Raw genomic sequence first — 26,429 nt, 5'->3', positions numbered from 1 at the left:
ATATTATTTATACTGTATTGCCTTCTTTATACTGAAGTTTCCATGAGAGCAGGGACAGTGTATGGCTTCCCCACTGCAACATCTTCAGCACATACTAGTTGATCAATAAATATTTTTGAATGAATGAATGAACAAATCACGACAGAAATAAAAACACTCCTTGGATTCTAGATTCTTATTAAAGATTAGGAAGAGAATGTCCTAGTGGTTGAAGAGAACATCTGAATTCTAGGGAATTCTGTGGGATTTTTATTGGGAACAGATTAATTAAAAATTGCTTTTATTAAAATGGAATCAAAACAATATCATGTGCCCGACTGGTGTGGCTCAGTTGGCTGATGGTCATCCCATGCAAGAGATTACTGGTTCAATTCCCAGCAGGGCACATGCCTAGGTTTCGGGCTTGATCCCCAGTAGGGGGTGTGCAGGAGGCAACCCATTGATGTTTCTATTTCTTTTTCCCTCCCTTCCTCTCTCTCTAAAAATCAATAAAAAAAAATTTTAGAAAATTCTCAGGTTTAACTGCTTCTTTGGGTCTTCATTTCCTTATGAAGGCTCCCGTGTCACATAAAACACTTATTAAATAAATTTGTATGCTTTTCTTTTGCTAATCTGTCATTTGTTATAGGGCCTTAAAAGAACAGAAGGAGAAAGATATTTTTCCTCCCTTATAACACCATCTATTATTAGAGGATATAAGATAATAATTAGTAATTATTATTAACTTTGTTAGCAATGATAATGGTATTGTTACATATATTTTTAAGTTTTTACAGTTTTCCTAGAAAACCCAATGGAACACTTAGTACATGAAAATTTCTATACCTCAGTATCAGTGTTTTGTGGAAAGGTAAGGTTTATTTCAAAGCAACCTGAAAAGAGCGGTCAAGGGTTCCAGAACTACAAACTGGTAGAAAGGAGAACACAGTTACATGTTCAGCTGTTAGGTCTCAGTCGGGAGTCTCACCAATTCCTCCTGATCGCCAAGCACCTGCTGTTTCCTCTTCAGGTTGAAACTAACAAGGTAGCCTTGAAGATGCCCATGATCTTTGTTATCCAAACACACCTATTTCAGGAAAGAGGATGCCTGGAGGCAACTTAATTGAGGGAATCTGCTTAATTATGAAAATAAATATTTACACTGAAATACAGTTAATTTTGTAGCCTTCTTCACATTTTCACACTTTTAGATGAGCCACAGAGATTTCCTTCATGTCTTCAGAAGTTGAGTTGGTAAAGATCCTGTCTCCGTTTCACCAGAAATGGACTCCATTGAATTACTCCTCACAACAGCCAGCTGGCAGATTACTCCATTACTTTTGAAGGACTGGTTGGGTTGGCATCTGCAATGGTAGCCAAATAAATGAGATTTCTGTGTAACACATGCTGGTACCTATGGGTGAAAAACAGGCACAAATTAGAGTCTTGATTTTACTGAACATGAACAGACAAGTGGAAAAGAATTTACCTACTCTAATGGAAGACTCATCCACTGACTGGATAGTGATTCAGTGCTATCAACCTTCTTGTTCAACACGTTCAAGGAAAATGCGTCCATAATCCTACCTGTTCTCACTTATTTCCAAAGCCACCTCTCTAGGCCAAGCCACCATCACTTCTTGCTTAGTCTATGGAATTGAACCCATCTCCTAACTGGTTCCCCTGCTGTACCCCCGTACCCCTACTCTATTCTCCACGGAGCAGCCTGAGTGATCACTGTACAATTTAAGTTAGGATCATGTCATAGCTCTGTTTAGTACCTTCCAACGGCTCCCTTCTCATTCTGAGTAAAGCTGAGCCCTTCCCGTGGCCTACAAGGCGCTACATGATCAGGGCCTCTAGTTACCTCTGATCTCACCTCCTGCTACTTTCCCTTTGCTTAGTGAGTTCTGGATGCAGCAGCCTCCTTGCCTACACTTAAAGCTACAGAGTACTCTCTGGCCTGGGGGCTTTTCTCTCTCATGCTCTGTCTCACATACCTGCATAGCTGGCTCCCTTACCTCAGGTATCTACTTAAATGTGACATCAGAGATACCCTGTATAAAACAGCACCCTTCCCCCCACTTACCCTACTTTATTCTTATTCAAAGAGTTATTAGCATGTGCCTAATTATATTATTTCCTCCCTCTAGATTCCAGTGTGTAGAAGGTAAGCTCCACGCCAGCAGAGCTGTTGTTTTGGTCCTGATTTCTCAGTAGCTAACACAGTGCCTGGTACTCAGTAGTACTTATAAAATATCTGAACAAACTTAAAGCAGGGATGAAATACTTCCATGTGTGCTTCCTATGGTAGTGATTCTCAATCAGGGAGTAGAACTCCCTACCCAGGAAGAAAAGTCAGACTAGAGAGCAGGAAGCATGGCCTGTGCAATGTGAAAAAGCCCTCTAGGAGACTTTGATAACTTTCCTACCCATGGGTTGAGAATCACAGCACCAAACAGAATGTTTTGCAACTACTTTCCATATAGAAAAATGAGTGTTTACTATAAACTGTAAAAAAGCAAACTACCAAATGCTGGTGTCAAATGTAAAAACTTACCCAAAGATGGATTATCTCCACTATTCCACTGAGCTGTTCAGTGAAGGATTGTGGGTGATTTTTAGGGGGTGGGAAAAGCATGGATTTCTTAAATATGACTTCAGTGACAATGAAAGAATAATTTACCTTTGGCTTACCTTGGAAATCTTTCACTGGTCTTTGTGTGTTAACATTACAAAGTTAGAAATGGGAAGGAACTTAGCAACCAAATGGTCTGACCCCACCCAACATAAAGCAAAAGGATCAGCCAGGGGTCCATGATAAGAAAGCAGCCACCACCCTCTCCCAGGAGCATGCCCACCCCTTTCTTCCCTCTCAGGCTGCATCTCCTAAACTCTAAGGGTCCCCACTAGACTTGCAAACAAGGGAGCAATGGGCAGTGGCAGCTCATCCCAGGCTAACTCCCTGGACCTGTCTCCAAGGCCCCTTTTCTCTGACTTCCCCCTGAGCCAAAGCAGCCCCACCTAGGCTCCCTCCTGTTGCCTCTTCTATCCTAAGCCCTTCCTTATCTCACTGTTCCCAGCTTTAATAAACATGCTCTCAAAAAAAAAAAAAGGAGAGAAAGCGGCCACCAGTCTCATCTCCTAAGACTACTTTTCCATGTGCTTCCCTCCCCATTCCTGTTGTCATCAGCTGACAAGGCTTCACGTGAAGAAGGCTTTGCAATGAGCGTAATTCAAGTTTTGAAGAGGGTGCTACATCCGACTCCAGGCTTCACAATGCAGAGTCCTGTGGTGCTGGGCAGGGAAGCAACCTCTCTGATCCTCATCTGCCATCGATCGCCCGAGACGACTAGTTCGGGACAGCTGTTGTATCACCACACTGGCTTCCGCTCCACTCAAAAGCCAGGGGAGGGAGCAGGGGACTTACTGGACGCACTCGTTCGCCCGGCCTTTGTTCTGATACTCGACGATACAGCGGATCAGCTGGTCATTCTCCTCCAGGAGCTGAAGGAGCAAAGAAAGGGTCAGTGCCACAGGACAGCGAGACGTTAAGTAACCCGCCCAAGGTCTCACAGCCCAGTGCCAGGCTGTCCTGCCCCGGCACCCTGGCTGACTTGGCTTCCACCTCACCCAGCGAGTCAACACCGTAGGCACAAGGTCTCGGCTGGGATGCCGCCCGCTCCGGGAAGCTTCTTGCACCCGCGGCCCTTCCGGTTCTCGACTAAGAAACCCCTTCCCGTTGTCCGCGGCCGCGCTCACCCGCTGGATGGTCTCCTGGTTGACTTGCGCCTTGCCTCTCAGCCAGTCTGGGACGAAGGCCACCGACATCGCAGTCAGCCCGGTTGGAACCCGGTCCCGGGTCCCCGGCGCAGCTCCAGCAGCTGCAGACCAACTACTGCCGCAGCGGCGACCCACGACGGGGCGGGGCTCACGCTCTCGGCGTTGATTGGGTCCTCCCGCTTAGGAGGCGGGAACAGGCGGAACGTCGTTTGTGATTGGGCGCGCAGGAGTGACGGTCAGGGTCCCTGCGCCCGGTCCGGGAGTTCGGGAGTTGCTAGCGGATCCTGAAAAGCTGACTTGGGTGCAGGGCCAGGCATCAGCTCCTTGCTTTTTAACACTCTTTGTACAGTCTGGATATGCAGGAGCACCGTGCCCGGGTCACCCCAGAATCGTGGCTGGAACCCAGATATCTGGCTCCAAGTCCCCCCCTCTTCCGACAGTTCTCTTGTGCCTCCCGTTTTGCATCTGGAGGTGAACCCTGGGCATTGACTCCTCCAAAGCCAAACCCCGCAGGGCCAAGAAAAACACTGGTCTGAGCTTTATTCTTTGCTGAGGGACAAACACATACATGCCTGTTTTTCTTCTGGGCAATAATAATGCTTTATTGGGTTTACAACCCTAAAAGTCACCCTTATTGTCTCCATTTTACAGATGAGAAAACGTAAGTAACCTGCCCGAGGCTCCATATTTGAAAGCTCTGGGGTTTTGTGGGCCTTCCTCATTTAGGCCAGAGCCTTGTACTATGTGACCTGCGGTGGGAGGAACAGGTCTACATTCATCCGTGTGAATGCTCTTTGAGAGGAACCCCAGCCTCTCTTCTGGCACATACACTACAGGGTTTGCGGTCTCTTACTAACCAAATCTCCTGTTTTACCTTGTGTGTGCCTTTTCCTACCTAGCCTTATGATCACTTGTCAGGTAGGCCAACCCTGACGCAGTGTGGGAGGAGACTATACAAGGGCATGAATATCAGGAGACAGGGACCCCTGGAGGTGGTCTCCAACTTAACTCTCTCCTGGTTTTTGTGGGATTTTCTTTTTTTTAGTAATTTTCCTGTGCATCACCCATGTGGTGATGACTTTCAGAGGCTCTGTCCTGCACAGATCTTTGCACTGAACTGCACCCTGAATATTCAACTGCTAACATTGACAACCCAACCAGAAATCTCAAAGGTAACTCAAACTTGTCTAAGATGGAACTAAGGGCCAATCTTCTCTCCAAAATCAGATCTTCCAGTGTTCTCCATATCTATGACTCCCTCCACCATCCATCCATGAACAGTGGCTTCACCCTTGAAGCGATTTTGTCACCCTTTCACATCAAATTCATCACCGAGTCCTGTTGAACTGGCTCCTACATTTCTCTGCAGACTGCCCAGTTCTCCTCATCACCATGGCTCCCGTCCAAGCTCCAGCTTCACCCTCTCTTGCCCAGATGACTCCACTGGCTTCCCACCTGGTCTGACCACGGCTTCCATGAATCTTCTCCGTTTTGGTCTTAACTTCAGCAGCCAAAGTGATTTTTACAAAATGCAACCTGATCAGTATTCCACTGTCGTAAACTTTCTACCATGGCTTACAGGATCCCATATGGTCTTCCCCCTTCTAGTCTCCCTAGGGGCTCTCACTTTACTCCTTTTCTCTCTGAAGTCTGGATTTCATTTTTCTTAACTTTTTTTGCGGCAACATAGACATAAAATTTACCATTTAACCATTTTAAAATGTACAATTTGGTGGCATTTAGTAAAAGCGCATTGTTCTGCAACTCTCACCACCATCCATTCCCAGAATTTTTTCATCTTGCCCAACTGAAGTTCTGTGCCTATTAAATACTAACTCCCCCGGACCCCCCAACAGCATTCTTTTCACCCCTCAAGGAGTCCTCCTGCCTTCCAGAGTTCTTTATACATACTTTTCCCTCTGTCTGAAACCCTTTTCTCCCCCCCCTTTGTCTAGGTAGCTACTAAGCCAGTGTCCTGTTCTCAGACAGGCCTCCCTGGACCGCAAAGTCCAGGCCAGAAGCTCCTGCAAATGTTCTCAAACACCTTGCTCCTCTCTGAAGAGCTCATATCCCAGGTCGTATTCAAGCACACATTGTGGGATTGTTTGATGGGTGCTCTCACTCTGCCCTCCTCTCTTCACAGTTTTTAGTGTCAGGAGTTCCTCTCTTTGTCTGCAGTGCCTGGCACAGTGCCTGGCACATAGCAGGTGCTCAAAATTTGTTGGAACAATTAATGGACGAACTCTGCTTCCCAGTCTCCCTTGAGCCAGCCAGCCATCCGTGAGCGCCTCCAACCCAGACTGGGGCGCGCCCCTAGACTTTGGCACCTCATCCAGGTTGGCAGGAGGCTGTGCTCTTTGGTTTGCCTATCTCGAGTCTGCCGCCCAGCCTCGTGGACCTCGGCACCCACGCCCCGGGCGTGTCGCGCCTTCACGCTGAACCTCTTTGCATCCGCGCGTCAGTCCCGTCTGCTACTCCAACAAGAATCGAGTTTCGACCACGAGGCCTCCTCGCACCTCCGGACGTTGGGAACTACAGCCTCGGACCTCAAACCCACACGGGTGAGAGCCGCGAAATAGGTAGAAAGTTGGAAGGGGCGCGCCCAGCCACGCCTCCTCGGTATTTGGTCGTAGCCCTTTAAGAACTACCTCCTTCCGGACTCAGGAGGGAGGGGCGGTGGAGGCGCGCCGGGATTGGTCGGTTCGGGTGCGAGTGTTCCTTAGCAGTAGCGAATGGAAGTTGAAGGCTTGCGCATGCGCATGGTCGCCTACCTGCGCCTGGGCCGCCCGTGATCCGGGCTGGGTCCGCCCCGTGGGCTAAGGTAGCGGAGGAGGCGGCGGGTGGCTCGGCAGCGCGGACGGGGGCTGCTGACTCCCGGAGGCCGCCGTCCGGGAGAGGTGAGGGCTGCCCGGCGGAGGCGGGCGTAGCGGCCCGTTAGCCGCGAGCAGGCGGGGTCCGGTGTGGCGCAGGGCGGACCTGGAGGTGGAGGCGATTCCGGGCCCGCCCCTCCTTCAGGCCCGGCCTGGCCCCCTCCCCGGGCTTCGCGGGCCGCCCACCTGACTCCCTTTCCAGTGCCCGCTGCTCCCCGGCCTCCGGGATGAGCCCGAGCGCGCACCTGCGGACCCTCCGCGGGTAGATGCCCGTGGAGCGCCGCTTCCGGTGGGAGGAGACGGGGTGTGTCCAAAAGAGCGGGCGACGATTCCCTGCAGTACCCGCGAAGGCGCGATAGGAGTATTGCTTGATTTTAATAGCACACTTCCCTCAGCTGCAGGCCCGATAAGGTGTGGTTTACCAGGTAGGGGGTGCCCTGGACCAGCTTTCCTGATCAGCAGGCGTAGGAGAAGGCGGTGTACTTTTGTGTCTATTGTAGGCTTACATCTAGACCTCCAGAGCCAGAGGGATAAAGCGCTCCAGGGAAGAATTAGGATAGAAGAAATCAAAGCCACCAAGGAATATGACCTATGATGAAAAGTGGTGAAATCTGTGACATGGTCAGAAAAAAAAAAATAAAGCTCAGACCGATGGGTAGGGTAAGTCTTCATTAAATTTGACAAAGGGATTGATTCTGATAAAGAAAATTTTAGCAAATTGAAAATGTAAATAATTGAAAGCGGTGTAATCCTGCTAAATAGAATTAAAATCCACCTAGTAGCGTTTGTTTTAGATGGTGATGTTACAGCTCTGAGTGTTCGTGTTTACACACAGAGGGCATTTGGGGGTCCCAAAGTTTTTTATTCTTCAAAGAGCCTCAGAGATCAGCTGCATCCAGAAGGTGACTGGTGGTCAGAGAGGAAAACTGACTTAATTCAAAGTAATACAATGAGGAAGGAGCAGTTGTAACAAGTGACACTCTAGACTTCTGTTAACAGGTCTCTGATTAGTTTTGAGTACCAGTGCCCTAGGAGAAGGAATTGTTTTAGGGAAATAGAGTAGCTATAATACCAAAGATTGGATTTGAGAAGCAGCAGTGTAGTGGAAAGATGATAGGCTTTCAAATATTTCCAGTAATGAAGTTTGGGTTTGAATCCTGGCTCTACCGCTTGAGCCTTGAGCTACAGTCTTCCCACCCATCCAGTGTAGATTATGCCTGCCTCATAGTTATGAGCAATAAATAACATCATCAGTGTGAAAGTTCCTAGCCTGACATATAATATTAGTTATTATCAAGTTCCGTCCCCTACTCTCCTTAGCTCTTAACAAATGACATCCCCAAGCAAAGTGGAACAGAGGAGCCTGCACGATCTACAAATCTTAGGTCCTGTGACGGAAGGTGAATTCAATAAGGGTGACATAACTCAATTTTGTTTTCTGTATTATGTAGATGAGGAGTAGGCAATATGCCTTATGGTGAAAACTTGTGTTTGAACATTTGTGTGCCAAATGAAACTTGTTTTGCTTGTTTAAATTGCTATTTTGCAAGGCCTGGTCATTTAATGCTGTGTTTCTCTCCCCCTTTCTTCCACTCTTTTGGAGGGAGGAGGAGGAGTGTATGGGGCAGGGATTTGGGAGAGGGTTAAGGGTAAAGGGGAGAGAAAAAAATAAATACGTTGGGAACAAGGGTAGCCTCCAGCTAGGCACAAAGTCTTTGCTGATAGCATAGGGATTATCTGTAACATGAGCAGTTTATAAATGAGCTGAGAAGAGGGTTTAGGAAACAGGGGAGGCAGATGAAAATATTTTTGTCCAATCTAGAGTACCTCAGGGCTGTCTATTTGATTGCTAGTTCAGTTTCTACTTATAAGAAATTCCATCGATAGGAACCTCCTTCTCTTTTCCTCTCCAAGTAGAGATTTATTGTGGAAAAATGCTCATTGTATTTCCACATGAACAACTGTAAACCTACTTTTGCCCCATCCTGTATAGGTCAGAATAGGGCAGGATCTGTGAACACACATTTCTTGTTTCAGTGAGCAAAAATAAGGCAGCCCCTTAGGTCATTCATTCATTTGTTTAGTAGTTTTTATTGGGGGCTTCCAGTGCAGGTTACAAGCTCCAGTGGCCTGTAGAAGGAACTGGTAAGACCTGGAATACAGACTGGTATCTCTTTGTGAACACTCTGAGTCTGCTTTTGTCCTTGTGTAATATTTTTTCTATAATTGTGGCATGATTTCCCAGATTCATTCCACTGCTTTCCTGTTTAAAACTAAATCTGCAAGCAGCTTTTATTTTAATAAAACCTGAGATGATAGTACCTTCCAGTTTGAAAATGTTATGTAGTCATGGAGCTGCTCACTATAAAACCCACCCTTCAACATTCATGCATAAATCATCAGAACTACAATTAATTAGCAGAAAAGGTTATTCTAGTAGAGATATTTAAAAATGACATTTGAACATAAAAAGTATGAGCATAATTTAAATAAGTGGTATAAAGACATTAAGTTAATATTTTTTATTTCAACTTTTATTTTAAAATAATTATAGTCACAGGAAGGTGCAAAGGTGGTACAAAGGGGTCCCTTGTACCCTTCACCAAGTTTTCCCCTTTGATTACATCTTATGTAACTATACTATCAGATCCAGGAAATTAACATTGATATAAAGTGTGTATAGTTCTATCACATGTAGATTCCTGTAACCACCATCACAGTCAGGATACAGAATTATTCTATCACCCCAATGATTTTCCTCTTGCTGTCCCTTTATAGTCACACCTATTCCCCTGCTCCCCACCATCCCTAACCCTTGGCAACCACTAATCAATTCTCCAGCTCTATAATTTTGTCATTTTGAGAACATTACATAAAAGGATTCATATATATATGTGACCTTTTGAGGTTGGCTTTTTTCCCTGAACCCAGTGGATCTTGAGATCCATCCAAGTTTTTCTGTGTTTCAGTACATTCCTTTTTACTGCTGAGTAGTATGAATGTACTACTGGTATGACTGTACTATGTTTTGTTTAACCATTCACTATTTGTAGGACATTTTGGTGGTTTCCAGTTTGGGCTGTTACAGATAAAGCTATTATGAACAACTGTACACAGGTCTTTGTGTGGACATACATTTTTATTTCTCAAGGATAAATGCCCAGGAGTGTGATTGATAGATCCTTTGTTTATTACATGTTTAGTTTTACAAGAAATTGCTGAACTTTTCCAGATTTTACAGTCCTACTAGTAATGTATGAGGGATCCAGTTTCCTCATACTTGCCAGCATTTGATATTGTCGCTTTAAAACATTTTAGCTGTTTTGATAAATATGTAGTATTATCTCATTGTGATCTCAAGTTTCATTTCCCTTCATAGCTAGTGATGCTGAACATCTTTTCATTTGCTTATTGCCATCTGTATATCCTCTTGTGAAATGTCTGTTCATGTACTTTGCGCATTTCTAACGGGTTGTTTGTCTTTTTAGTGTTGAGTTTTGAGAGTTTTTTAAAAATATAAATTCCAGATATCTAAAGTACATGATCAGATATGTTCCCTCCTCTTGTGTTTTTTGGAAGAGAATGTACAGAACTGCTGTTCATTCCTTTTTAAACATTTGGTAGAATTCTCAAGTGAAACCATCTGGGCCTGGAGCGTTCCTTTTCAGAAGTTTCAAAATTACATATGAAATTTTCTTAATAGGAAATGTAGTTACGGGCTTGTTGAAATGACCTGTTTCATATCGGGTGAATTGAGGTAGTTTTGCTTTTCAAGTTCTGTGTTGTCAGGCTTACATGTGAGGTTGCTCATGCTGCCTGTAGTTCCCTATTCAGTCTTCCCTGCCCCTGCCCTGGCAGGGTGGGGAGTTGAGGGGGCACCTCGTTACCACCAGGCAAGAGCAGGAGTCTAAAGCTCTTCGGTTGGCCTTTGCTGCTGGGCATGTGACGGCTACAGTGTTTTTCTGTGGTGTTTGGCTTCAGTAGAACTTCGGGGCCTAAAAGTTTTCTCTTTTGCTAGGCTGCACCTTTCTCTAGAGAGGGCAGGCTTCTTTTGTTGTTGCTGGGCTTGCCTTTTTTTTTTTTTTTTTTGTCTACGCCATTGGCATTTCTGGGTTGCTGTCTCCTCCAGCAGTTCGATATAGGAGCAAAAAGAAAAGCAAGGAAACTCCCAGCCGTGTCATTCCTCAGGCCCCCAGGGTCTCTTAGCCAGTCTGCCTTCTCCCCACTGCTCAGGACCTTATGTTTATTTTATGTATAAGGTCCATAGGTTTTAGTTGTATTTAGTGGATATAGAAAAAGTACTTCAACTCCACCTTTCCCGAAGCAGAAGTTTCCAGTTCATTCTTTTTTTTTTTTTTTAATATGTTTTTATTGACTTTAGAGAGAGAGGAAGGGAGACGAAGAGAGAGAAAGAAACATCGATGTGAGAGAAACATCAACTGGTTGCCTCCTGCATGCACCCCGATGGGGGATCGAACCCTCAACCTGGGTTTGCGCCCTGACTGGGGATCAAACCAGCGACCTTTTAGTGCACAGGACAATACTCAACCAACTGGGCCACACCGGCCAGGGCCCAGTTCATTCTTTTTTGAGCAGTGGTAAGAGCGCTTGTTTAAGTACAGACTGTCCCATAATAGCTCAGAACCTGAATTCACAAACATCAAATCCCTACATTGTGCAAAGCACAATGGAGAACGCAAACATGAGCCTCTCTCTCTATGTTTTAAATTTTTTTCATCTTTCGAAATACAAAATGCATTTCCACAGAGGAAAGGTGTTGAGGGTGTTGTCTTTGTTCTTAGACCCTTGCACAGCAGCAGTACAATTCCTCCACCCCTCAGGCAGCTGTGCATTGACACCTCCCACATACACACAAACACAAGTAGCAGTTAGCATCACTGGGTCACCTCCACTTAGGCACTGTAAATATTTTTAAATATTAAAAATGGCTGTGGATTTCAGTGGTTTGCAATACTAGTAACTAGTAACTGAAGAACATATTCTATTTACCTTGAATGCTATTTGATTGCCAGGATAGAGTGGATGCAGTGGAGCCAGGATGGGCTTCAGGGTCCTCTGCAGAGTGGTTCTTATGATTACTATCACTTGGAAAGGTCACTGTTTCCTTTTTATTGGTTCAACATGATACCTGGCACATAGTAGATGCTCAATAAAGATAGCACTAGAGACAGTATTTTGGGGTTGACAGTTGGAATAAATGCATGCTGATTTCCCTTAGAAGAACATACACTTCACTCAGCTTCCAAAAGAGTATCTCTCTTATTTTGCCTCAGGTATTTCTGTCCTGTATCTGACTCTCCTGGTATTTCATTGTTCATTGTATTTTTTAAGCAAGTACTGTTCTTAGAAACATCTATATTATTAGTGTTCTTAAACACTCCTCTGCATGCATTGCAGAATGGCTCTAACTGATTAACACTGTTCTCACGGTAGCAGGCAAGTTGAAGGTCTTGCTTAGACCCTAAGCCCTTGTAATCCTCCCCTATCTCTGTCAGTTCTTTGTGCCCTGTAAGTCTTTAAAAATTGTTGCTAGCCCTGGCCGGGTGGTGCAGTTAGTTAGAGTGTCATCCAGTGCACAGGTTGGATTCCCAGGCAGGGCACATATGTGGGTAGGCCTGGGAATGTCTCATGGAAAGGGTGGATTGGAGACAGGCCTTGATGTGGGTTTGGATATGGGGAGATTAGAAGAGTGGCAGATACAGGCGAAGAATACACAGGTGACAAAAGTGATGTGCATTCTGGGGGCTCCCTTTTCCCACAGCTCACAGGAACTGAGATGCCAGATAAGGTTACATCCCTAGAGTTCTTTGGAAGAGAGCCCAGCAGTGTACCAACCTATTCACATCTTCTCAAGTAGGGGAGCTGATAAACGGGATCTATGAAACGGGAAGGGTGGGTGAATGGAAAGACCCTTTAAAGCTGTAATGGCCACCTCACTAATCCCTGGTTGCGGGGCTGCCACATGCAGATGTGCATGCTTATGTCCTGTACAGGCACCTGCAGAGTTAACAGATGGGGCTAAACCCCAGCCAGGCTGCTGCTACCCAGAGAAATACCTTGTTCTAATTTGCTAAAGGCACCATGAGGGCTCAGAATCTGTTTCCTTTTGTTTCTTAATGGTGCTCACATATCAAGGCCAAATATTGAGGCTCTTACTGTAATATAATTTGTTAAATGATTTCCGTTAGCCATCTGTAGGAGCTCAGCCATCATTTTGAAGACTGGCTCTGTATCAAAAATTTGCAGAAATTCAGAAGGACATGCTATACTCTCTCAGTTCCACTTCTGCCCTTTGCTCTCCTTGCTACCTGCTTTAGGTTAGATACTTAGAATCCCTCTACTGCAGGTGAGGATATGGCAGCTAAACTGCTCAGCACCTCCATCCCTGGTGACCTGAAATGCACAGGTCCCTGGACCCCATCCCTGCTGCTTCAGCGTCAGGCATGTCCTGTCCCTTCGGGGTCATCTTGCTGTCTGTGTCCTGCTACCCACTGGCATTGCTGTTGTTCCTGAGCCCTTTGGTCCTGCTTTTTCGCTTCTCTGTTCCTTTCTCCCTAATCCTGGTTGGTTTAATTCTGGAAAAGGAGAGATTCATTAGTGAGAAAGAATAGGAGGATTACAAGTAAAGAAGAGACAGGGAGAAAAATTGGGAGTGACATAGCCGTAGAGGCAGGGAAATAATAATAGAAGCAACATTTGCAATTATTGGGGGTGCAGGAGAAGCAGCGCACATTTCGAGGGCAGGGTGTCTCTGGCACTGCCATCTGGTCCTCAGTAACAAGGTGACCTTTACTTCCCTCAGGTGTCCTCATGACTTCTCTTGCGGACCATGTCCATGATCCTCTTTGCCTGTGTGGTAAGGGTGAGGGATGGACTGCCCCTCTCGGCCTCCACTGACTTTTACCACACCCAGGAGTTTCTGGAAATCAGGAGACGGCTCAAGACTTTAGCCTTGCGACTGGCCCAGTATCCAGGTCGAGGTTCTGCACAAGGACGGGACTTCAATATACAGTAAGCAAGCATGTTCATTTTCCCAGAACAGCAGCGACACCGGGGTGACTTGTAACCATATGTGCAGGTAGCATTGTGCTGATCACAGTGTGTATTAAAAAGTAGATCCAGCATTCAGACAGTGGTCGGAGGTTGTGTGTGTTCACAATGGAGTCGAGGGGCCTCCAGCATTGCTGCTCCAGCTGTTGTCCCTGTGAGCTGAGTGCCCGTGGGCATTGGGAGGCCCGCCTTCAAAAAATGTACATGCCTTTAGTTCAGTAGTTTTTTTTCTGCACTAGATGCAGGCGTGGGAAAAGGGTGAAGAGGGAAGAGATGCTAGATTAAAATGGCAGGGAAGGAAAAGGAGAGTGAGAAACCAAGAAAATAAGAAAAAAGACTTGACTTCAGGTTTTGCTTTTTTAGCGTGGGTGCTCAGGAGCAAGCACTGAGCTGCATCTGCCCACGTCTGACTACTTTCTCCGGGTGCCTGAAACCATCTTCCTCGTTGCGCTGTGATAATGTGACATCCTATGGGAACTTGGTGCTGGGCCTCAAATAGGAAGCCTTTTCTTTGTTAAGGGAAAAAGTCCAGGACTCAAGTGAAATTCTGGGCACTTCCATTTTTTGAAAAGTGGAGTATAAAATGTTCTACTCATTTGTATTTTGAATTTAATAGTCACCATTTTCACAGAGGAAACAGATCTTTTTCCTTACAGGTGAGCAGTACCGTAGCTTATTTTGTAGTTAAGGAATTGAATTACTTTCCTAGGGTTGCCATAACAAATTACCACAAACTGCCTTTTAAAAAACACAGAAATTTATTCCCTAACAGTTCTGGAGGCCTTAAGTCTGAAGTCAGGGTGTCAGCAGGGCATGCTCTCTCAGGGCAGGCTCTAAGGAGGAATCCTTCCCGTGCCTCTCTAGCATCTCCTGGTGGCTGCCAGCAGTCCTGTCACTCTGTGTCTTCCAGACGCCTCACTCCAGTCTTTGCCTCCTTGGTTACATGGGCTTCTTCCTTCTGTCTCTGACCAGATTTCACACCAGTCATGGATGAAGGCCCACCCTAATCCGTTACTCCCCAATCCATTGTGACCTCTTTTTATCTTGATTGCATCTGCAAAGACGATTTCCAAATAAGGTCATACTCACTGGTAATAGGAGTTAGGACTTCAGCATTATCTTCTGAGGGGACACAATTCAGCCCACAAATAGTGGTCTTCTTCCAGATAGGAGCACCTTCACCCTAGAGAGACTTAGGCTCTGCTGGGAAGCTTCTTGTACAAGGAGGAACTTTTTAAAACTTGGAAACATTTTTATGTAGACGTCCAAGTACAATAAAGTTGGTGGATCAATATAACCTAAAAACCTTTATGTCAGAAACACCCAGAAATGTGAGTAAATATATATAAAAATTTAAACAAATGTGTAGCTGAGGAAATCCCAAGGTGCCAGAAACGAAGGGGGGACAGAATGACGAGGTGGGAAGTGTGTGGACTGATGCTGAGGCTCCTGGGTAACCAGTCATAGTAAACTCAGGGTGTGAGTTTCAGCACCACGAAGCAGAGGCCTTTGAGCTTATGCAGAGTGAGGGGTCACAGTAGGACCCATGCATAAAGGTGGGGTTCAGCCCTAGTGCAACGATGGGGAGAAATAGTCTACCCACCAATACAGGGGTAACTCATCTCTAGTTGCCTTTGAATGAGAAGCAAAAATAAAATCTCCCCTAAGAAACTGACACCCTGCTTCTGTCCCTCATGTTGGATTAGAGCCTGAGTTTATACTTTATACTCCCCACAGGCTAGGAATTCCCAAGCCCAGGTTCAGATATCAGTGTTGTTCCAGACTGATGGCCCTGCAGAGCGGCAGGCCAAGGCAGACACAGACCCCTCTGGGAGAGTGCGCCACAAGTCAGACCTCACGGGAGTCTTCCAGGCGAAAACAGGCTCCGCAGTGATGAGCTCTCAGTAAAATGACCGAAACACTGGAGGAGATAAGTCCTCGATGAGTGGGAGTCAGTAGACACCACAGCAAGGGGAACTAGAGTCCCCAGAACGCAAAATGATAGCGTGATAGCCTGAAAAGGAGTAGGTTTTATTTTGGGATGCACGTATGAGCTAACATGAGAAAATCTTTTGATGTAGATTAAAAAAGAAAACCGTTTTCCTCTAAGATACAGAGAAGTCTGAGGTTCCTTCCCTCTGATGGAACATACATCCTCACTGTGAATAAGTAGAGTGATCACACGGTGTCAGTGGCAAACACCGCTGTGCATTTGAGAGGAAGTGTGAGAAAGTCCCAGTCCCAGGTGGGTCTAGCTGAGGACACACATATATGCAGCAAACAGCTCCAGGACTGTTCAAGGCGAAGCAAGTCCAGAGTTGAGACGAGGTTGCGTCTGGGTGTTGGGTGGGAATCCATGGGTCTCTTCCTGGTAATGTAGATGTCGCCCTTTTGTTTCAGCTTTTCTTCGTTGGGGGATGTGGCCTGCATGGCTATCTGCTCCCACCAGTGTCCAGCAGCCATGGCTTTCTGCTTCCTGGAGACCCTGTGGTGGGAATTCACAGCTTCCTACGACACCACCTGCATTGGCCTAGCCTCTAGGCCGTATGCCTTTCTGGAATTTGGTTTGTAACCCTCCTTTGTATTTACTGCTCTCTCTCACAGTATGTGTAGATTCATAGTTTAGATTAGGCCTTGACCATCAAGGAAAGTCATTGGAGGTGCAATAAAAGATCACTGGAGAAGAGCCGTGTACCATGAGATTTCACAGTGATGGAAGAGGTCTGGAAACTTTCAGGTTTATCACTCTGGCTTGTCATCTCTCCAGAGCCTAGGGGCAGGGTGGAGGCATGGTGAGAGCTATATAGGTTAGTCACCACAGCCCTCGAGAGCAGGGTCAGTAAACTGTGGCCCATGGGCCAGAACCTGGTTTTGTAAATAAAGTGGAGCATAGCCACGTTCAGTCCTCTTCGGGTAGCCGGTGGCTGCTTTGGCCCGTCACCAGCAGAGTTGAGTAGTTGTGACAGAGACCATGTGTGGCCTACAAGCCTAAAACGTTCACTCTCTGGCCCTTTAAGAAAATCGTGCCCACCCTGCTTTAGAGCTTACAAGGCTGAGAAGCGGACTTGTTCAGAAAGCGAGAATAAGCATTTAGAAGTTCTTACAGTGATTTGACTTTCCTCCAGGATGTTTTATTGTATCTTATCAAAGTATTAGTCTGCAGGAGTTTAGAAATAAGAGCAAACTGGTCCTTCACTCGGGTCTGAGAAGCGCTGCTCTGGACGAGAATGCTGCCTCCTGGGTGCCGACAGGCCTCGGGTGCGGGGGCAGGGCTCGGGGCTGTGGGCCGCAGCGTGCTGATGAGAGTGGAAGGACTTTTTCTCAGGTGTGAGCTAAGTCACTCAGCTCTTGGGAGGACAGGAGTAGAACTGCAGTTGGAGGACACCTGTGGTCTGTGTGGACAGCTGCTGTGCCTGTGACGCCCCTGAGTGAGGGGCTGGCAGCAGTCGGCTCTGTGGGTCAGGTGCAGGCCAGCACCTGGACGTGTTGCCGCTTAAGCTCTCTAGCTGTAGCCATAGCCCTCACCGTCCCTCGTGGGGCCTACTGGCCGGCCCATCGGGGATCCAGCCAGCACCCTCTTTTGGTGTCACCAGAAGGTGCTGGGGAACTCCCTGGTAGGCAGGCTCCAGCCTGGTCGACCTGTGGCATGGACTGAGAGTTCTGTCCCTGACTCCCTGGGAGCCCTAGTCAAACAGCTGCTCTCAGCCCAGCTTCTTCCTGCGAAGAGGGCATGCTGTCCCCAAACAGGTCACAGCCGCAGTGTCCCTTGGTCGTCATTTGACTTGGAACCAGTGGCCTGTGTTCTTCTCTCCCCTCATCTGTACTCGTGCCTTCTTTCTGAAGTGGTGCGTGTGCCCCAACTTCCCAGCTCGTGTCTGCCCATTATTGAGTGAGTGGGGTAGGAGGAAAGTGTATTGATGTTAGATTCATAAGTGATTTTACTTTGCCGGTATGTATGAAACTTTGCTTCAGATATTCATTAAAACTTGGCAGTAAGTTAATACTAACAAATAAAAAAATTAAAATCAATACCTTTCCAATATATAATCCTAGTTTGCACAACACATTCACATGTAATTTTTTTCTCACATGCCTTTCTTGAGATAATCAGGTTGAGAATAACCACCCCCATTTTTTAAGCTTAGAAATATTCTGAGTTGCCCAGGATTATACTGTCACAGGTGGCTGAGCTAAGAACCGAGTAAGGACCCCCAGCTCCCTCATCACTGAGGCACTGGAAGGCAGTGTTGCCTTCTCTGTAGAGAGCCTATCACATTTTTATCCCTCTGCTCTAGAGAGATCGATGAGACTGCTGATGATAGGTAGTGGGCATTTGACCTTTATGTGCAGCTTGACACACTTGAGAAGCTGGCTGACATTAGCTTGCTTGGAAATTAAAGTTCATTTTGTATATATTGTCTTATAACATCCTTGTGATGAAAATGCTCAACTTGGGGTGCTCTCTTTTTGCAGACAGCGTCATTCAGAAAGTGAAGTGGCATTTTAACTATATGAGTTTCACTCAGTTGGGGAGCAGCTTAGAAAAAATTCAGGAGGAGCTGGAGTCACAGCCCCCGGCGGTTCTCACTCTGGGGGACACAGACGCTGCAAATGGGGTGATGAACGGCCGCACGCAGATGCACCTGGAGCCTGGTAAGTGGCCTGCTGCTCTCTGATGTTGATGAAGGGGATATTATATACTTCAAAGGGATGTGGCATTCTTTCACTAGGAACGTATTTTGGGGGGGTGTATAAAATATCTGGGGGAAAATACGGACTTATCTTGCTTCCAGATGGCTGTCATAAAAAACTTGACTATTATGACAGTGAGTTGATCTGAGGGGAGTTGACTCATGACATTCAGGAGAGAGTGGCTTGGCAGGTTGTTTTCTTACCCAGGGTGAAGTCTGCTGGTTTCAATGTTGTAAAGAGATTCATTCTCTTTTGCTGGAAGTCACTTATACAGATTTGTACATCTATCTATCTATCTATCTATCTATCTATCTATCTATCTATCTATCTATCTATCTATCTCCCTTGACAGTGAATGCTTATCTCATCACTGAGTGAAACATCACAAATCTCCTGCCCTCCTTGATGGAGGGAGGGGAAGGCAGGGGCCAGAGCCGGGGCTTCTGGTGCCCTTGCTCTCTGGTTCTCCGTGAGACCTGGGGACATCCCTCTGTCCCTGAGGATACCTGAGTCCTTACCTGAAGAGCCAGGCATTAGAGAATGCGATCCCCATGCCCGGCATTCTGTGACAGCCTGGCCTTAGCCACTCGGTGCCTAGTGTATCGCGAAGCATGATTGTTGGCATTCCTTGTTTACAATTACCCATAATTAAACCAATTTTTAATTAAAGTGGATATTTACATTATAAGACTTGAAATTATGTAGAGCTGAATTTTGCTCTGAAAGAAAGAGCTGTTTATACTATAACAATCTAATTATTTTAACTGCCTTACACTAAACTCATTGCTTGAATTTTAAAAATTGTATATTTAAAGTGTTCATGATTTTGGCTTAACTTTGTGTTTTAATGTTTCAACCAATAAATTCCTGAATTGGCTCTCAGTAAGTTGTAATTTGTGTCGGGAATGAACTTAACTTTTGTGGAAGGAAGACTGGGTAGCTGAACCTCATGGCTCTCCTTTGCCGTATCTGAAGACGGGGTGACTTTGTAATATAATATATGTTTTGTTTTTTAACCACTTAGACAAGAGGAGCAAATACAGAAAGTGTCAACTTACCTGTCTTTCTAGGACACTATACTGTGCTTTGACTCACCCTATTGTCCCGAGGCTAAAATCCTTACAGGTAGCCTGTTCTGTTCTAACAGAAACTTTGACTTGCTCGGTGGAAACTAACACACTAACAGTAGGCACCAGTGGGGTTGCGGCTGGATAGTTGTGTGTGTGGCGTGTGTGTGCATGTTTGTGTATGTGGGAAATGTAAGGACAGGAAAGGATGGTTTGGAAGGAGCATAGGAAGAGAATGGATGGACACTGTTTAACTTTGTGAACCAGGGTCAACTCCAGCAGTTATCTTTAGAGAGAGAATGGCCATTTCTTCCTATTAGAGTTCCAGAAGCAGCTTGTAGCCTAAATAATCGGTGTTTCCCTCCTCTTCCCAATTATGTTAGAATTTTAAAAATGACATTTGCTGGGAATTTCTGTGCAAGTGCACATGACACTGAATATTGTCTTTGTCAGAAAAAGAGTGGATGGAGCATTCACAGGCTGAGGATTGACATGTTTAATAGAAATGCTTTCAGAAACTGACAGCTAATTTACAAATAAAGCTGTAAGTTGCTTTAAGTCAGGATTTCTCCACCCTGCTGACATTTTGTACTGGATAGTTCTTTTGTTGTGGGGGCTGCCTTGTATGTACATTGTGGAATATATAGGAGCATTCATCGCCTCTCTCCAGTGGATGCCAGTAATGTCCTATCCCCCATGTGACAACTCAGAATGTCTCCAGACATGGCCACATGTCCATTGAGGGGCCATATCGCCCCCGGCTGAGAACCACTGCTTTAGATAGAATGGAGATTAAACACTTGAGAAACCTGCACTTGCTCAGACAATGTTTCCCAGATCTCGGGTTCCCAGATCCATTCTGTCCTTCGTTTCTTGCCTTCTCCCCCTCTAACTACAGCTGCTGTTTAAATTAATATGTGTGTTTAGCATAACCTATCATTAGGGGAGGACTAGTTAATGTCTTTGTTTATTTCTTTCCATGTGGAAATTATTTTCACTAGACAATTATTATTATTTTCATTGTGAAGCTCCTAATTTCCGGATGGAACCAGTGACGGCCCTGGGCATCCTCTCGCTTGTTCTCAACATCATGTGCGCTGCTCTGAATCTCGTCCGTGGGATTCACCTTGCAGAGCATTCTTTACAGGTAACCTTTTCATTACAGTTTAAGAGGAAGGACACATGGTGGAAGGATCTGATGGTCAGACATAGTCCCTGCCTCGTGAGCACGAAGCAGAGTATGGTGACCTCCTTAGTGATGTGATGGGAGGAATTAGGGAAAGCTTAGTATTGACAGATGAGCAGGATTTTGAAAGGTGGTGGGGTTGTTGGGGGCATTTCAGGTTGAGGGCTTAGCACAGATGCGTGGGGACAGGTGGGTGCAAGGTATGTCCAGGTCATTGAAAACAATTGCATGTCAACCCCTGTTCTGATAATAAACAGGCACTTGTGTCTCACGCAGCCAGGGGTTGTGTGCTGTCAACCATACCAGGATGGATAGTGTTTCCTTTCACCTAAATATTCCTTTCTCGTGTTCCTCCTGTTTGTTTTAGATCGCCCACGAGGAAATCGGAAATATTCTGGCTTTTCTTATTCCTTTCGTAGCCTGCATTTTCCAGGTGAGTGAAATGTTAATACTGTGGTGAGTGTGTTAAAATGATGGCCTTATTTTGTTCTATTGTTGGAACCATCAACAAGTTTCTAGGTTCTGTTTTTGTTCCACCAGGGCCTTGGTTAAAATCATGAACAATACCACCTCTTAGCGGAAGGACCCTAGGCCCATCCTGCCCAATCCTCTCATTTAACAGAATAAGAACTTTGGGCTCAGGGGAAAGCCACTTGCCCTGGGCCACAGGGCCTTCTGTGGAGGCAGACTAAAGGCAGGAATTTGGACTTGCCTCCCAGGAAGGGTGGGATGAGCTTGCAGGGGGATGGGGTTGGGCCTGACTGGTGTGAGGCAGGATCTCCCTCCTGCTTGTTGTTGGACGACCCAAGTTCAGAAATGTCTTCCTATGGAATTCACATCTATGTTACATCTACATATGTGTTTTTAAAACAAGGACTAGGTAGAAAATGTTAATTGTAATACTATCTGACTCAAATATGTCCTTAGAAAATAAGACAAAAATTATAACATTAACTAGAGAGCTTTATTATTTAGTTATTTTCAGATAAGCTGCATATGTAAGGGGTGGAGTAAAAAGGAGCTTTTGAATCTGCAGAAGTTAATTTTAGTAAAAACCTGACTTTAATTCTCTTTACTTGCCCTCCATTGGGCTAGGATTTTAGTACTTTCTCCTCATCTTTAAGCTTTAAAAAAAAATTAACATGTCTTTTCTTAGGGCACTTTCTCCTCTACATACATTCTAAAATAGTGTATTTTTAAGAATTACGTGATTGTGCAAGAAGAAATTTTCAACCCCAAATGGAAAATGCACTCATTTTTTAGAAATGAGTCTCCAAAACCTTGGGAGTTGCCCGTGGACTGTTTCCAGGAGCTGCGTGTCAGGGCTTCACGGGATCTTACAGCTCTACGTTCATGCCTCAGCTGCCTTCTCATTTGTTAGCTCTTCCCATGGGGATCTCTCCCTCCCACTGTAGCTGAGCCTTTGTCAGATTGCTCTGTGTTTTGAGAATGTGCTTTTTTAAAAAAACATCAAACCAAAAGGCTGTTTCTACCTTTTACAGAACAATACCAGCCTCTTTTCCATGTGATAGCCCTATACAAAGTATAAGACCCTCTCCCTGCTGTGAGACCTTTCCCTGTCTCTAAGACGCTTTTGAAGACAAGATAAGGGAGCTGTCTCCAGAACAGCAGACCCTATGTAATTGCAACAGGAAAAGCTAAAATAGGGAAAGCATAGCTCCTCCCACTGGCTTTCTTCCCCGTGGTGAACGCCTGAGGGACACCATCATTGGGAGGCCAGTCAGGGTGTCCTGGCCTGGCCGTCTGCCCCTCACCCCCACCTCTTCTTCCTCTGCAGCCCGCAGCCTGGGCATTTCTGTCTATATTTCCTAAACTTTCAAGAGTGCAGTGTTCTAATTCCTCCTTTGATACCTCTTTCACTTTCCTTCTCTCTTCCAAATCTCCACTTCATCCGGTGACTAACAGCGACTCACCCAGCGAGTCCCAGCCCCACTGTAATGAATTCCGAGTAGTAAGCTAAAGTGCATGAACCGACGCCATCGGCAGGTGCGTGAAGTGAGCCTTGCACCTGGCTGTCTCTGATCGGGCTCCCCTCCTGGTGTCGTTTCAGTGTTACTTGTACCTGTTCTACAGTCCAGCCAGGACGGCGAAGGTGGTGCTGATGCTGCTCTCTATTTGCCTGGGCAACGTGTACCTGCTTGGGCTGCGGAACCTCTGGCAGATCCTTTTCCACATCGGAGTGGCCTTTCTGTCCTCACACCAGATACTGACGAGGCAGCTTCAGGAGAAGCCCTCTGACTGTGGAGTATGAGGAGCAGACCCTTCGATTTTCACAAGAGGGTCATCCGTGTTTCTCTTTTGGCTTCTCGACTCCAACTCACGTTTCCATCCTTGAAGTTCATTTCGACCCAGGTGGACTGATAGCAAGACTTGGGGGCTTCTAACAGGTGCAGCTGGGGGCATGAGATCCTTCAATACCCAGGCCCGGTGTCATGCTGAGCATTGCTGCCGGCTCTCCAGTTCGGCACGTTTACCAAGGACAGCAGGCGCTGGGGGCTCGATTCAGAACGGGCGTTATTGGAAGATCAGAACGGAATTATTTTGGCCTTTTAAACTGAATGATGCAATAAACCACTAGATTCGGTAATACCAGTTTTAGTAATTGGCAGTTGTCTTTGAGGAATTGCTTTCAAATCTGTATCAGCTTTTCAGTCTAGATGTGACTCGATTCGTTCTTTAGAGGGTCAGAACAGGGTGAATTAAACACTTAAAAATATGGATCTTGAATATAAACAAGATAAATTTTGTTTATATTTTTTGATAACTTAGGATAGTTATCAATATGATACTTTTAGAATAGCTCAATATATTTTGGGTATAAATTGAACTCCATTTAGGGTAAGGACAGACTGAAGCCAAGAAAATGGTTCGGAAAGCTCAGTTTATTTAATTTATACGTAATCTTGTGTGGTGATGCAACTGTGTGGGTACAGAAATGTTTCGTATTTATTCACAGGATATATCTGAATATTTTAAAAATTAATTGAGCAACTAGTGCTACTGGATCATAAGCTTATAAGCATGAGCAGAAATGAGGATTTCAGGATTCCTTGTGGCGGGTCGTGAACTGGAGTAAGTGAGGGCCACGCGGGTTCACGCAGGTGCACTTGATGGACGCTGTTGGCTGTGCACGAGGCGGCCGGGGCCTGTCATTCTACTGAAGAAGAATACTTGACCCTGTTCCCAGAAGACCTCGCAGATTACTCACTCCTCTATACCTTTTCCATTCATCTTAATTGGGTCAAGGGCCTCATTTTTTATGAATAAGAGTTAAGTAGGTGTTAACTTTTTAAAAGCTTTATAAATATGTAATTAACCCTGTGCTCTGAAAAGTTCCTTTTGTATCTCTCATTGTCAAAATACTGATCATAGTTTTCCAAAATGTGGGTCTGAGTCAGATCCCTTAGGTTTTGCAGTACCAGTCAAGAGGCCATTTCTGAGGCTTGCCCTTGGATTGTTCTTGGTAGAAGTCTGGAATCTGAACATCTCAGCCACAATGGCATGGGATACTTCGAGTTGAGTTACGTAGTCTTGATAAATTAAAAAATCCCATTTTGATAAAGTTGAAAACCATTGCAAGAAATATTGCGCACATGGGGAAAGCAAGAATATCGTTTCAGCGAATTTGGTTGTACTCAGTTATTACTGGTGGTGTACTGTTACTGAGCTACCTTGGTATCACTTTAAGAAAGACAAGCTTATGTGACTAGAAACTGTTGGGGAAATGTTGCCAGAGTAATTTTATTTTCTTATAACAGAATTTTCTATTTTTAATCAAATAAAATATCTGAATATGAAAGTTCTATTGGCAACATCCTCAGTTGGAAACTTCAGAGTAGTCTTTCCATTGGTTTTGGATAGGCATAATTTTCTGCATGTCCAGCAGGTGGATGTTCAGGCTTTCTGGGAGATCATTTTGAAGAGATGGGAAAATAGAGTGGGAAGCCAAGGAGGCGAGACAAATCCTATGCTAGAAGCACAAAAAAAGCTTTAAAAGTTGGTAGAGCAGCTTACAAATGACTTGTTTTCTTTTTTAGTGCTATGGGTGCTGCCATGTAGCGCTATACCCCAGATGCTCGGGTGTCTGAGCCTGTGACCCACATTCAGCAAGCATTACAGGCAGTCCTTGAAGGGGTCTCCCTCCTGGGGACTGCCCCCTGCACTAGTGGCCCTGTTATCCACACTCCGGTGAATGTGCTCTTAATCAGGTTACACCTGCCTGGGGTTTGGGATTTATTTTGTAAGTCAAAGGTTGAAGAGGCACTAGCCAAGCAAACTAATGACCACATAAGCACTGTTTAGCTTACAGCCAGCTAATAGAGGCCTCAGCTCACTGGAGGAAGAAACTACTGATAGGAAAAGGGCTGGAGGTTTCGTCCAAGGGAAGTCCCAGGCTCAGGGTTGGCTTGGTCCAGGCCTAGAGTTTTGAGGCCCCTCTGTGTCTTCCTCGGTGCCGGAAAGCTGGCTGCATGTGGCCGTAGTTATTCTCACGCCACCACGGACTTGGTGCTGTGCCAGCCCCTTTTGTTTCCCAGTGGTTAAAGGCCACCCGCCCAGCCCACCCCGCAGGGTGAGATCTGGGACTAGTTGAAATAACATTGAAAACAAAAACCTTAAAAGTGCCTCAGCATGTGGGGGCTTCGGGCTGCACCCCCACCCAGGGCTGCTGTTGGCTGTGCCTCAAAGGAGTCGGTTGTGCATTGTAACATGCAGGACCCTCAGAGAACCCGCTGCTGGCTCAGTTCAGCATGGGCGAGGCCCGAGGGCCCACAGGGATGGGAGTGTTTATGGGCCCTGCTCTGGTGGTTCGCATTCCGTTGTTCCTGCACCAAAGCCTGCCCAGGTGCAGGGAAGCGCCACCCGTGCGCCAAGTGTTCATAGGGAGGAGGAAAGGGCAGACGTGCCCTTGAGAGGTGAGGCCAGGGAAGGAGCATGCCCATCAGCTGGGCGGAGGCCTGGCTTGGCTCACACAGCCTCACAATGGGCGAGTCATTGCCCCTCAGCCCCAGCGTCCGAATCTGGGAAATGGTCATAGCATCAGCCCGCTCCCTGGCATGCTGTCCTGAGGACAAAAGCCCAGTGGGGGGGAATACTGGTGAACCCACCATTTGTGTGCAGGAAGGAGGCTTCGACTTTACCTGCTACACAGACGTCCTTCTGCTCACTTCAGGTGGCGCAGCACGGCCACGTCTTCTGGCCTTTACAAAAAAGGGGCATTTTATGGTACTGCAATGTGAATGACCTTGTTTTTCACCCCAGAAAGGTAGCGGCCTCTTTTCTGCCCCTTGGACCTGCCCCCTGCCTTCCAGGCACAGAGCCCTTGGCACCATTGGCATTGGGGCCTCCAGGATTCAGGGAGGCCAGTTCTGCTAATTGTGGTTCAGGCCTGTCCTAGGGAGCCAGGGACCAAACCTCAAGGACTCTCCCCAAAAGAGGAGAGCTCTTGATTTTCCCATCTGGGAGCAGTGATGTCAAACTTCTGTTGCTGGGGCAACGTCATTGGCAGGGAACCTGTGGAAACGGGCTGTCAGGAGAATCTGGGAATGGCCGGATATGGAAACATCTGGCTCTGTGTACCGATGGTGGGGCTGTTGCCCACAAGCACCTTTTATTTAGGGTAAATTTATCAAATCCATTCTGTCCCTCTAGCCTGTGCTTGGTACCTATGACCTTCTCTACCCCTTATGCCTATGTGATTCTGGGGTTGCTTCAGAAGTAGTGTTTAATGCGTCATTCACATGACCCCCGGGATTCTGTTTT

The 26,429-nt window shown here is 46.1% G+C and overlaps 2 protein-coding genes across 4 annotated transcripts; one reads left to right on the top strand and one right to left on the bottom strand.

The window, feature by feature from the left end:
- Positions 1–162: 162 nt before the first annotated feature.
- SS18L2 (SS18 like 2) lies at positions 163–6,177 on the bottom strand. Its single transcript, XM_081159913.1, has 3 exons — positions 3,742–6,177; positions 3,410–3,486; positions 163–1,393 (listed from the first exon to the last, which is right to left on the bottom strand). Exons 1-3 carry the CDS (start codon positions 3,808–3,810, stop codon positions 1,306–1,308), a joined length of 234 nt encoding a protein of 77 aa, XP_081016039.1. The 5' UTR covers positions 3,811–6,177; the 3' UTR covers positions 163–1,305.
- A 312-nt stretch (positions 6,178–6,489) lies between these two features.
- SEC22C (SEC22 homolog C, vesicle trafficking protein) lies at positions 6,490–24,472 on the top strand. Of its 3 annotated transcripts, XM_081159910.1 has the most exons (8): positions 6,493–6,659; positions 7,133–7,292; positions 13,456–13,664; positions 16,104–16,267; positions 18,177–18,356; positions 20,491–20,609; positions 21,016–21,081; positions 22,720–24,472. In XM_081159910.1, exons 3-8 carry the CDS (start codon positions 13,483–13,485, stop codon positions 22,918–22,920), a joined length of 912 nt encoding a protein of 303 aa, XP_081016036.1. In that variant the 5' UTR covers positions 6,493–6,659; positions 7,133–7,292; positions 13,456–13,482; the 3' UTR covers positions 22,921–24,472. The 3 variants fall into 3 exon arrangements, with proteins under 3 accessions (XP_081016037.1, XP_081016036.1, XP_081016038.1); XM_081159911.1 differs by lacking the exon at positions 7,133–7,292 and having other exon boundaries at positions 6,490–6,659; XM_081159912.1 differs by lacking the exons at positions 6,493–6,659; positions 7,133–7,292 and adding an exon at positions 7,689–8,032.
- The last annotated feature ends 1,957 nt before the right edge of the window (positions 24,473–26,429 follow it).

The sequence above is a fragment of the Miniopterus schreibersii genome, assembly GCF_964146895.1.
Source record: "Miniopterus schreibersii genome assembly, chromosome: 15".
Taxonomy (NCBI): domain Eukaryota; kingdom Metazoa; phylum Chordata; class Mammalia; order Chiroptera; family Miniopteridae; genus Miniopterus; species Miniopterus schreibersii.
This window is presented reverse-complemented; position numbering and strand designations above follow the sequence as displayed.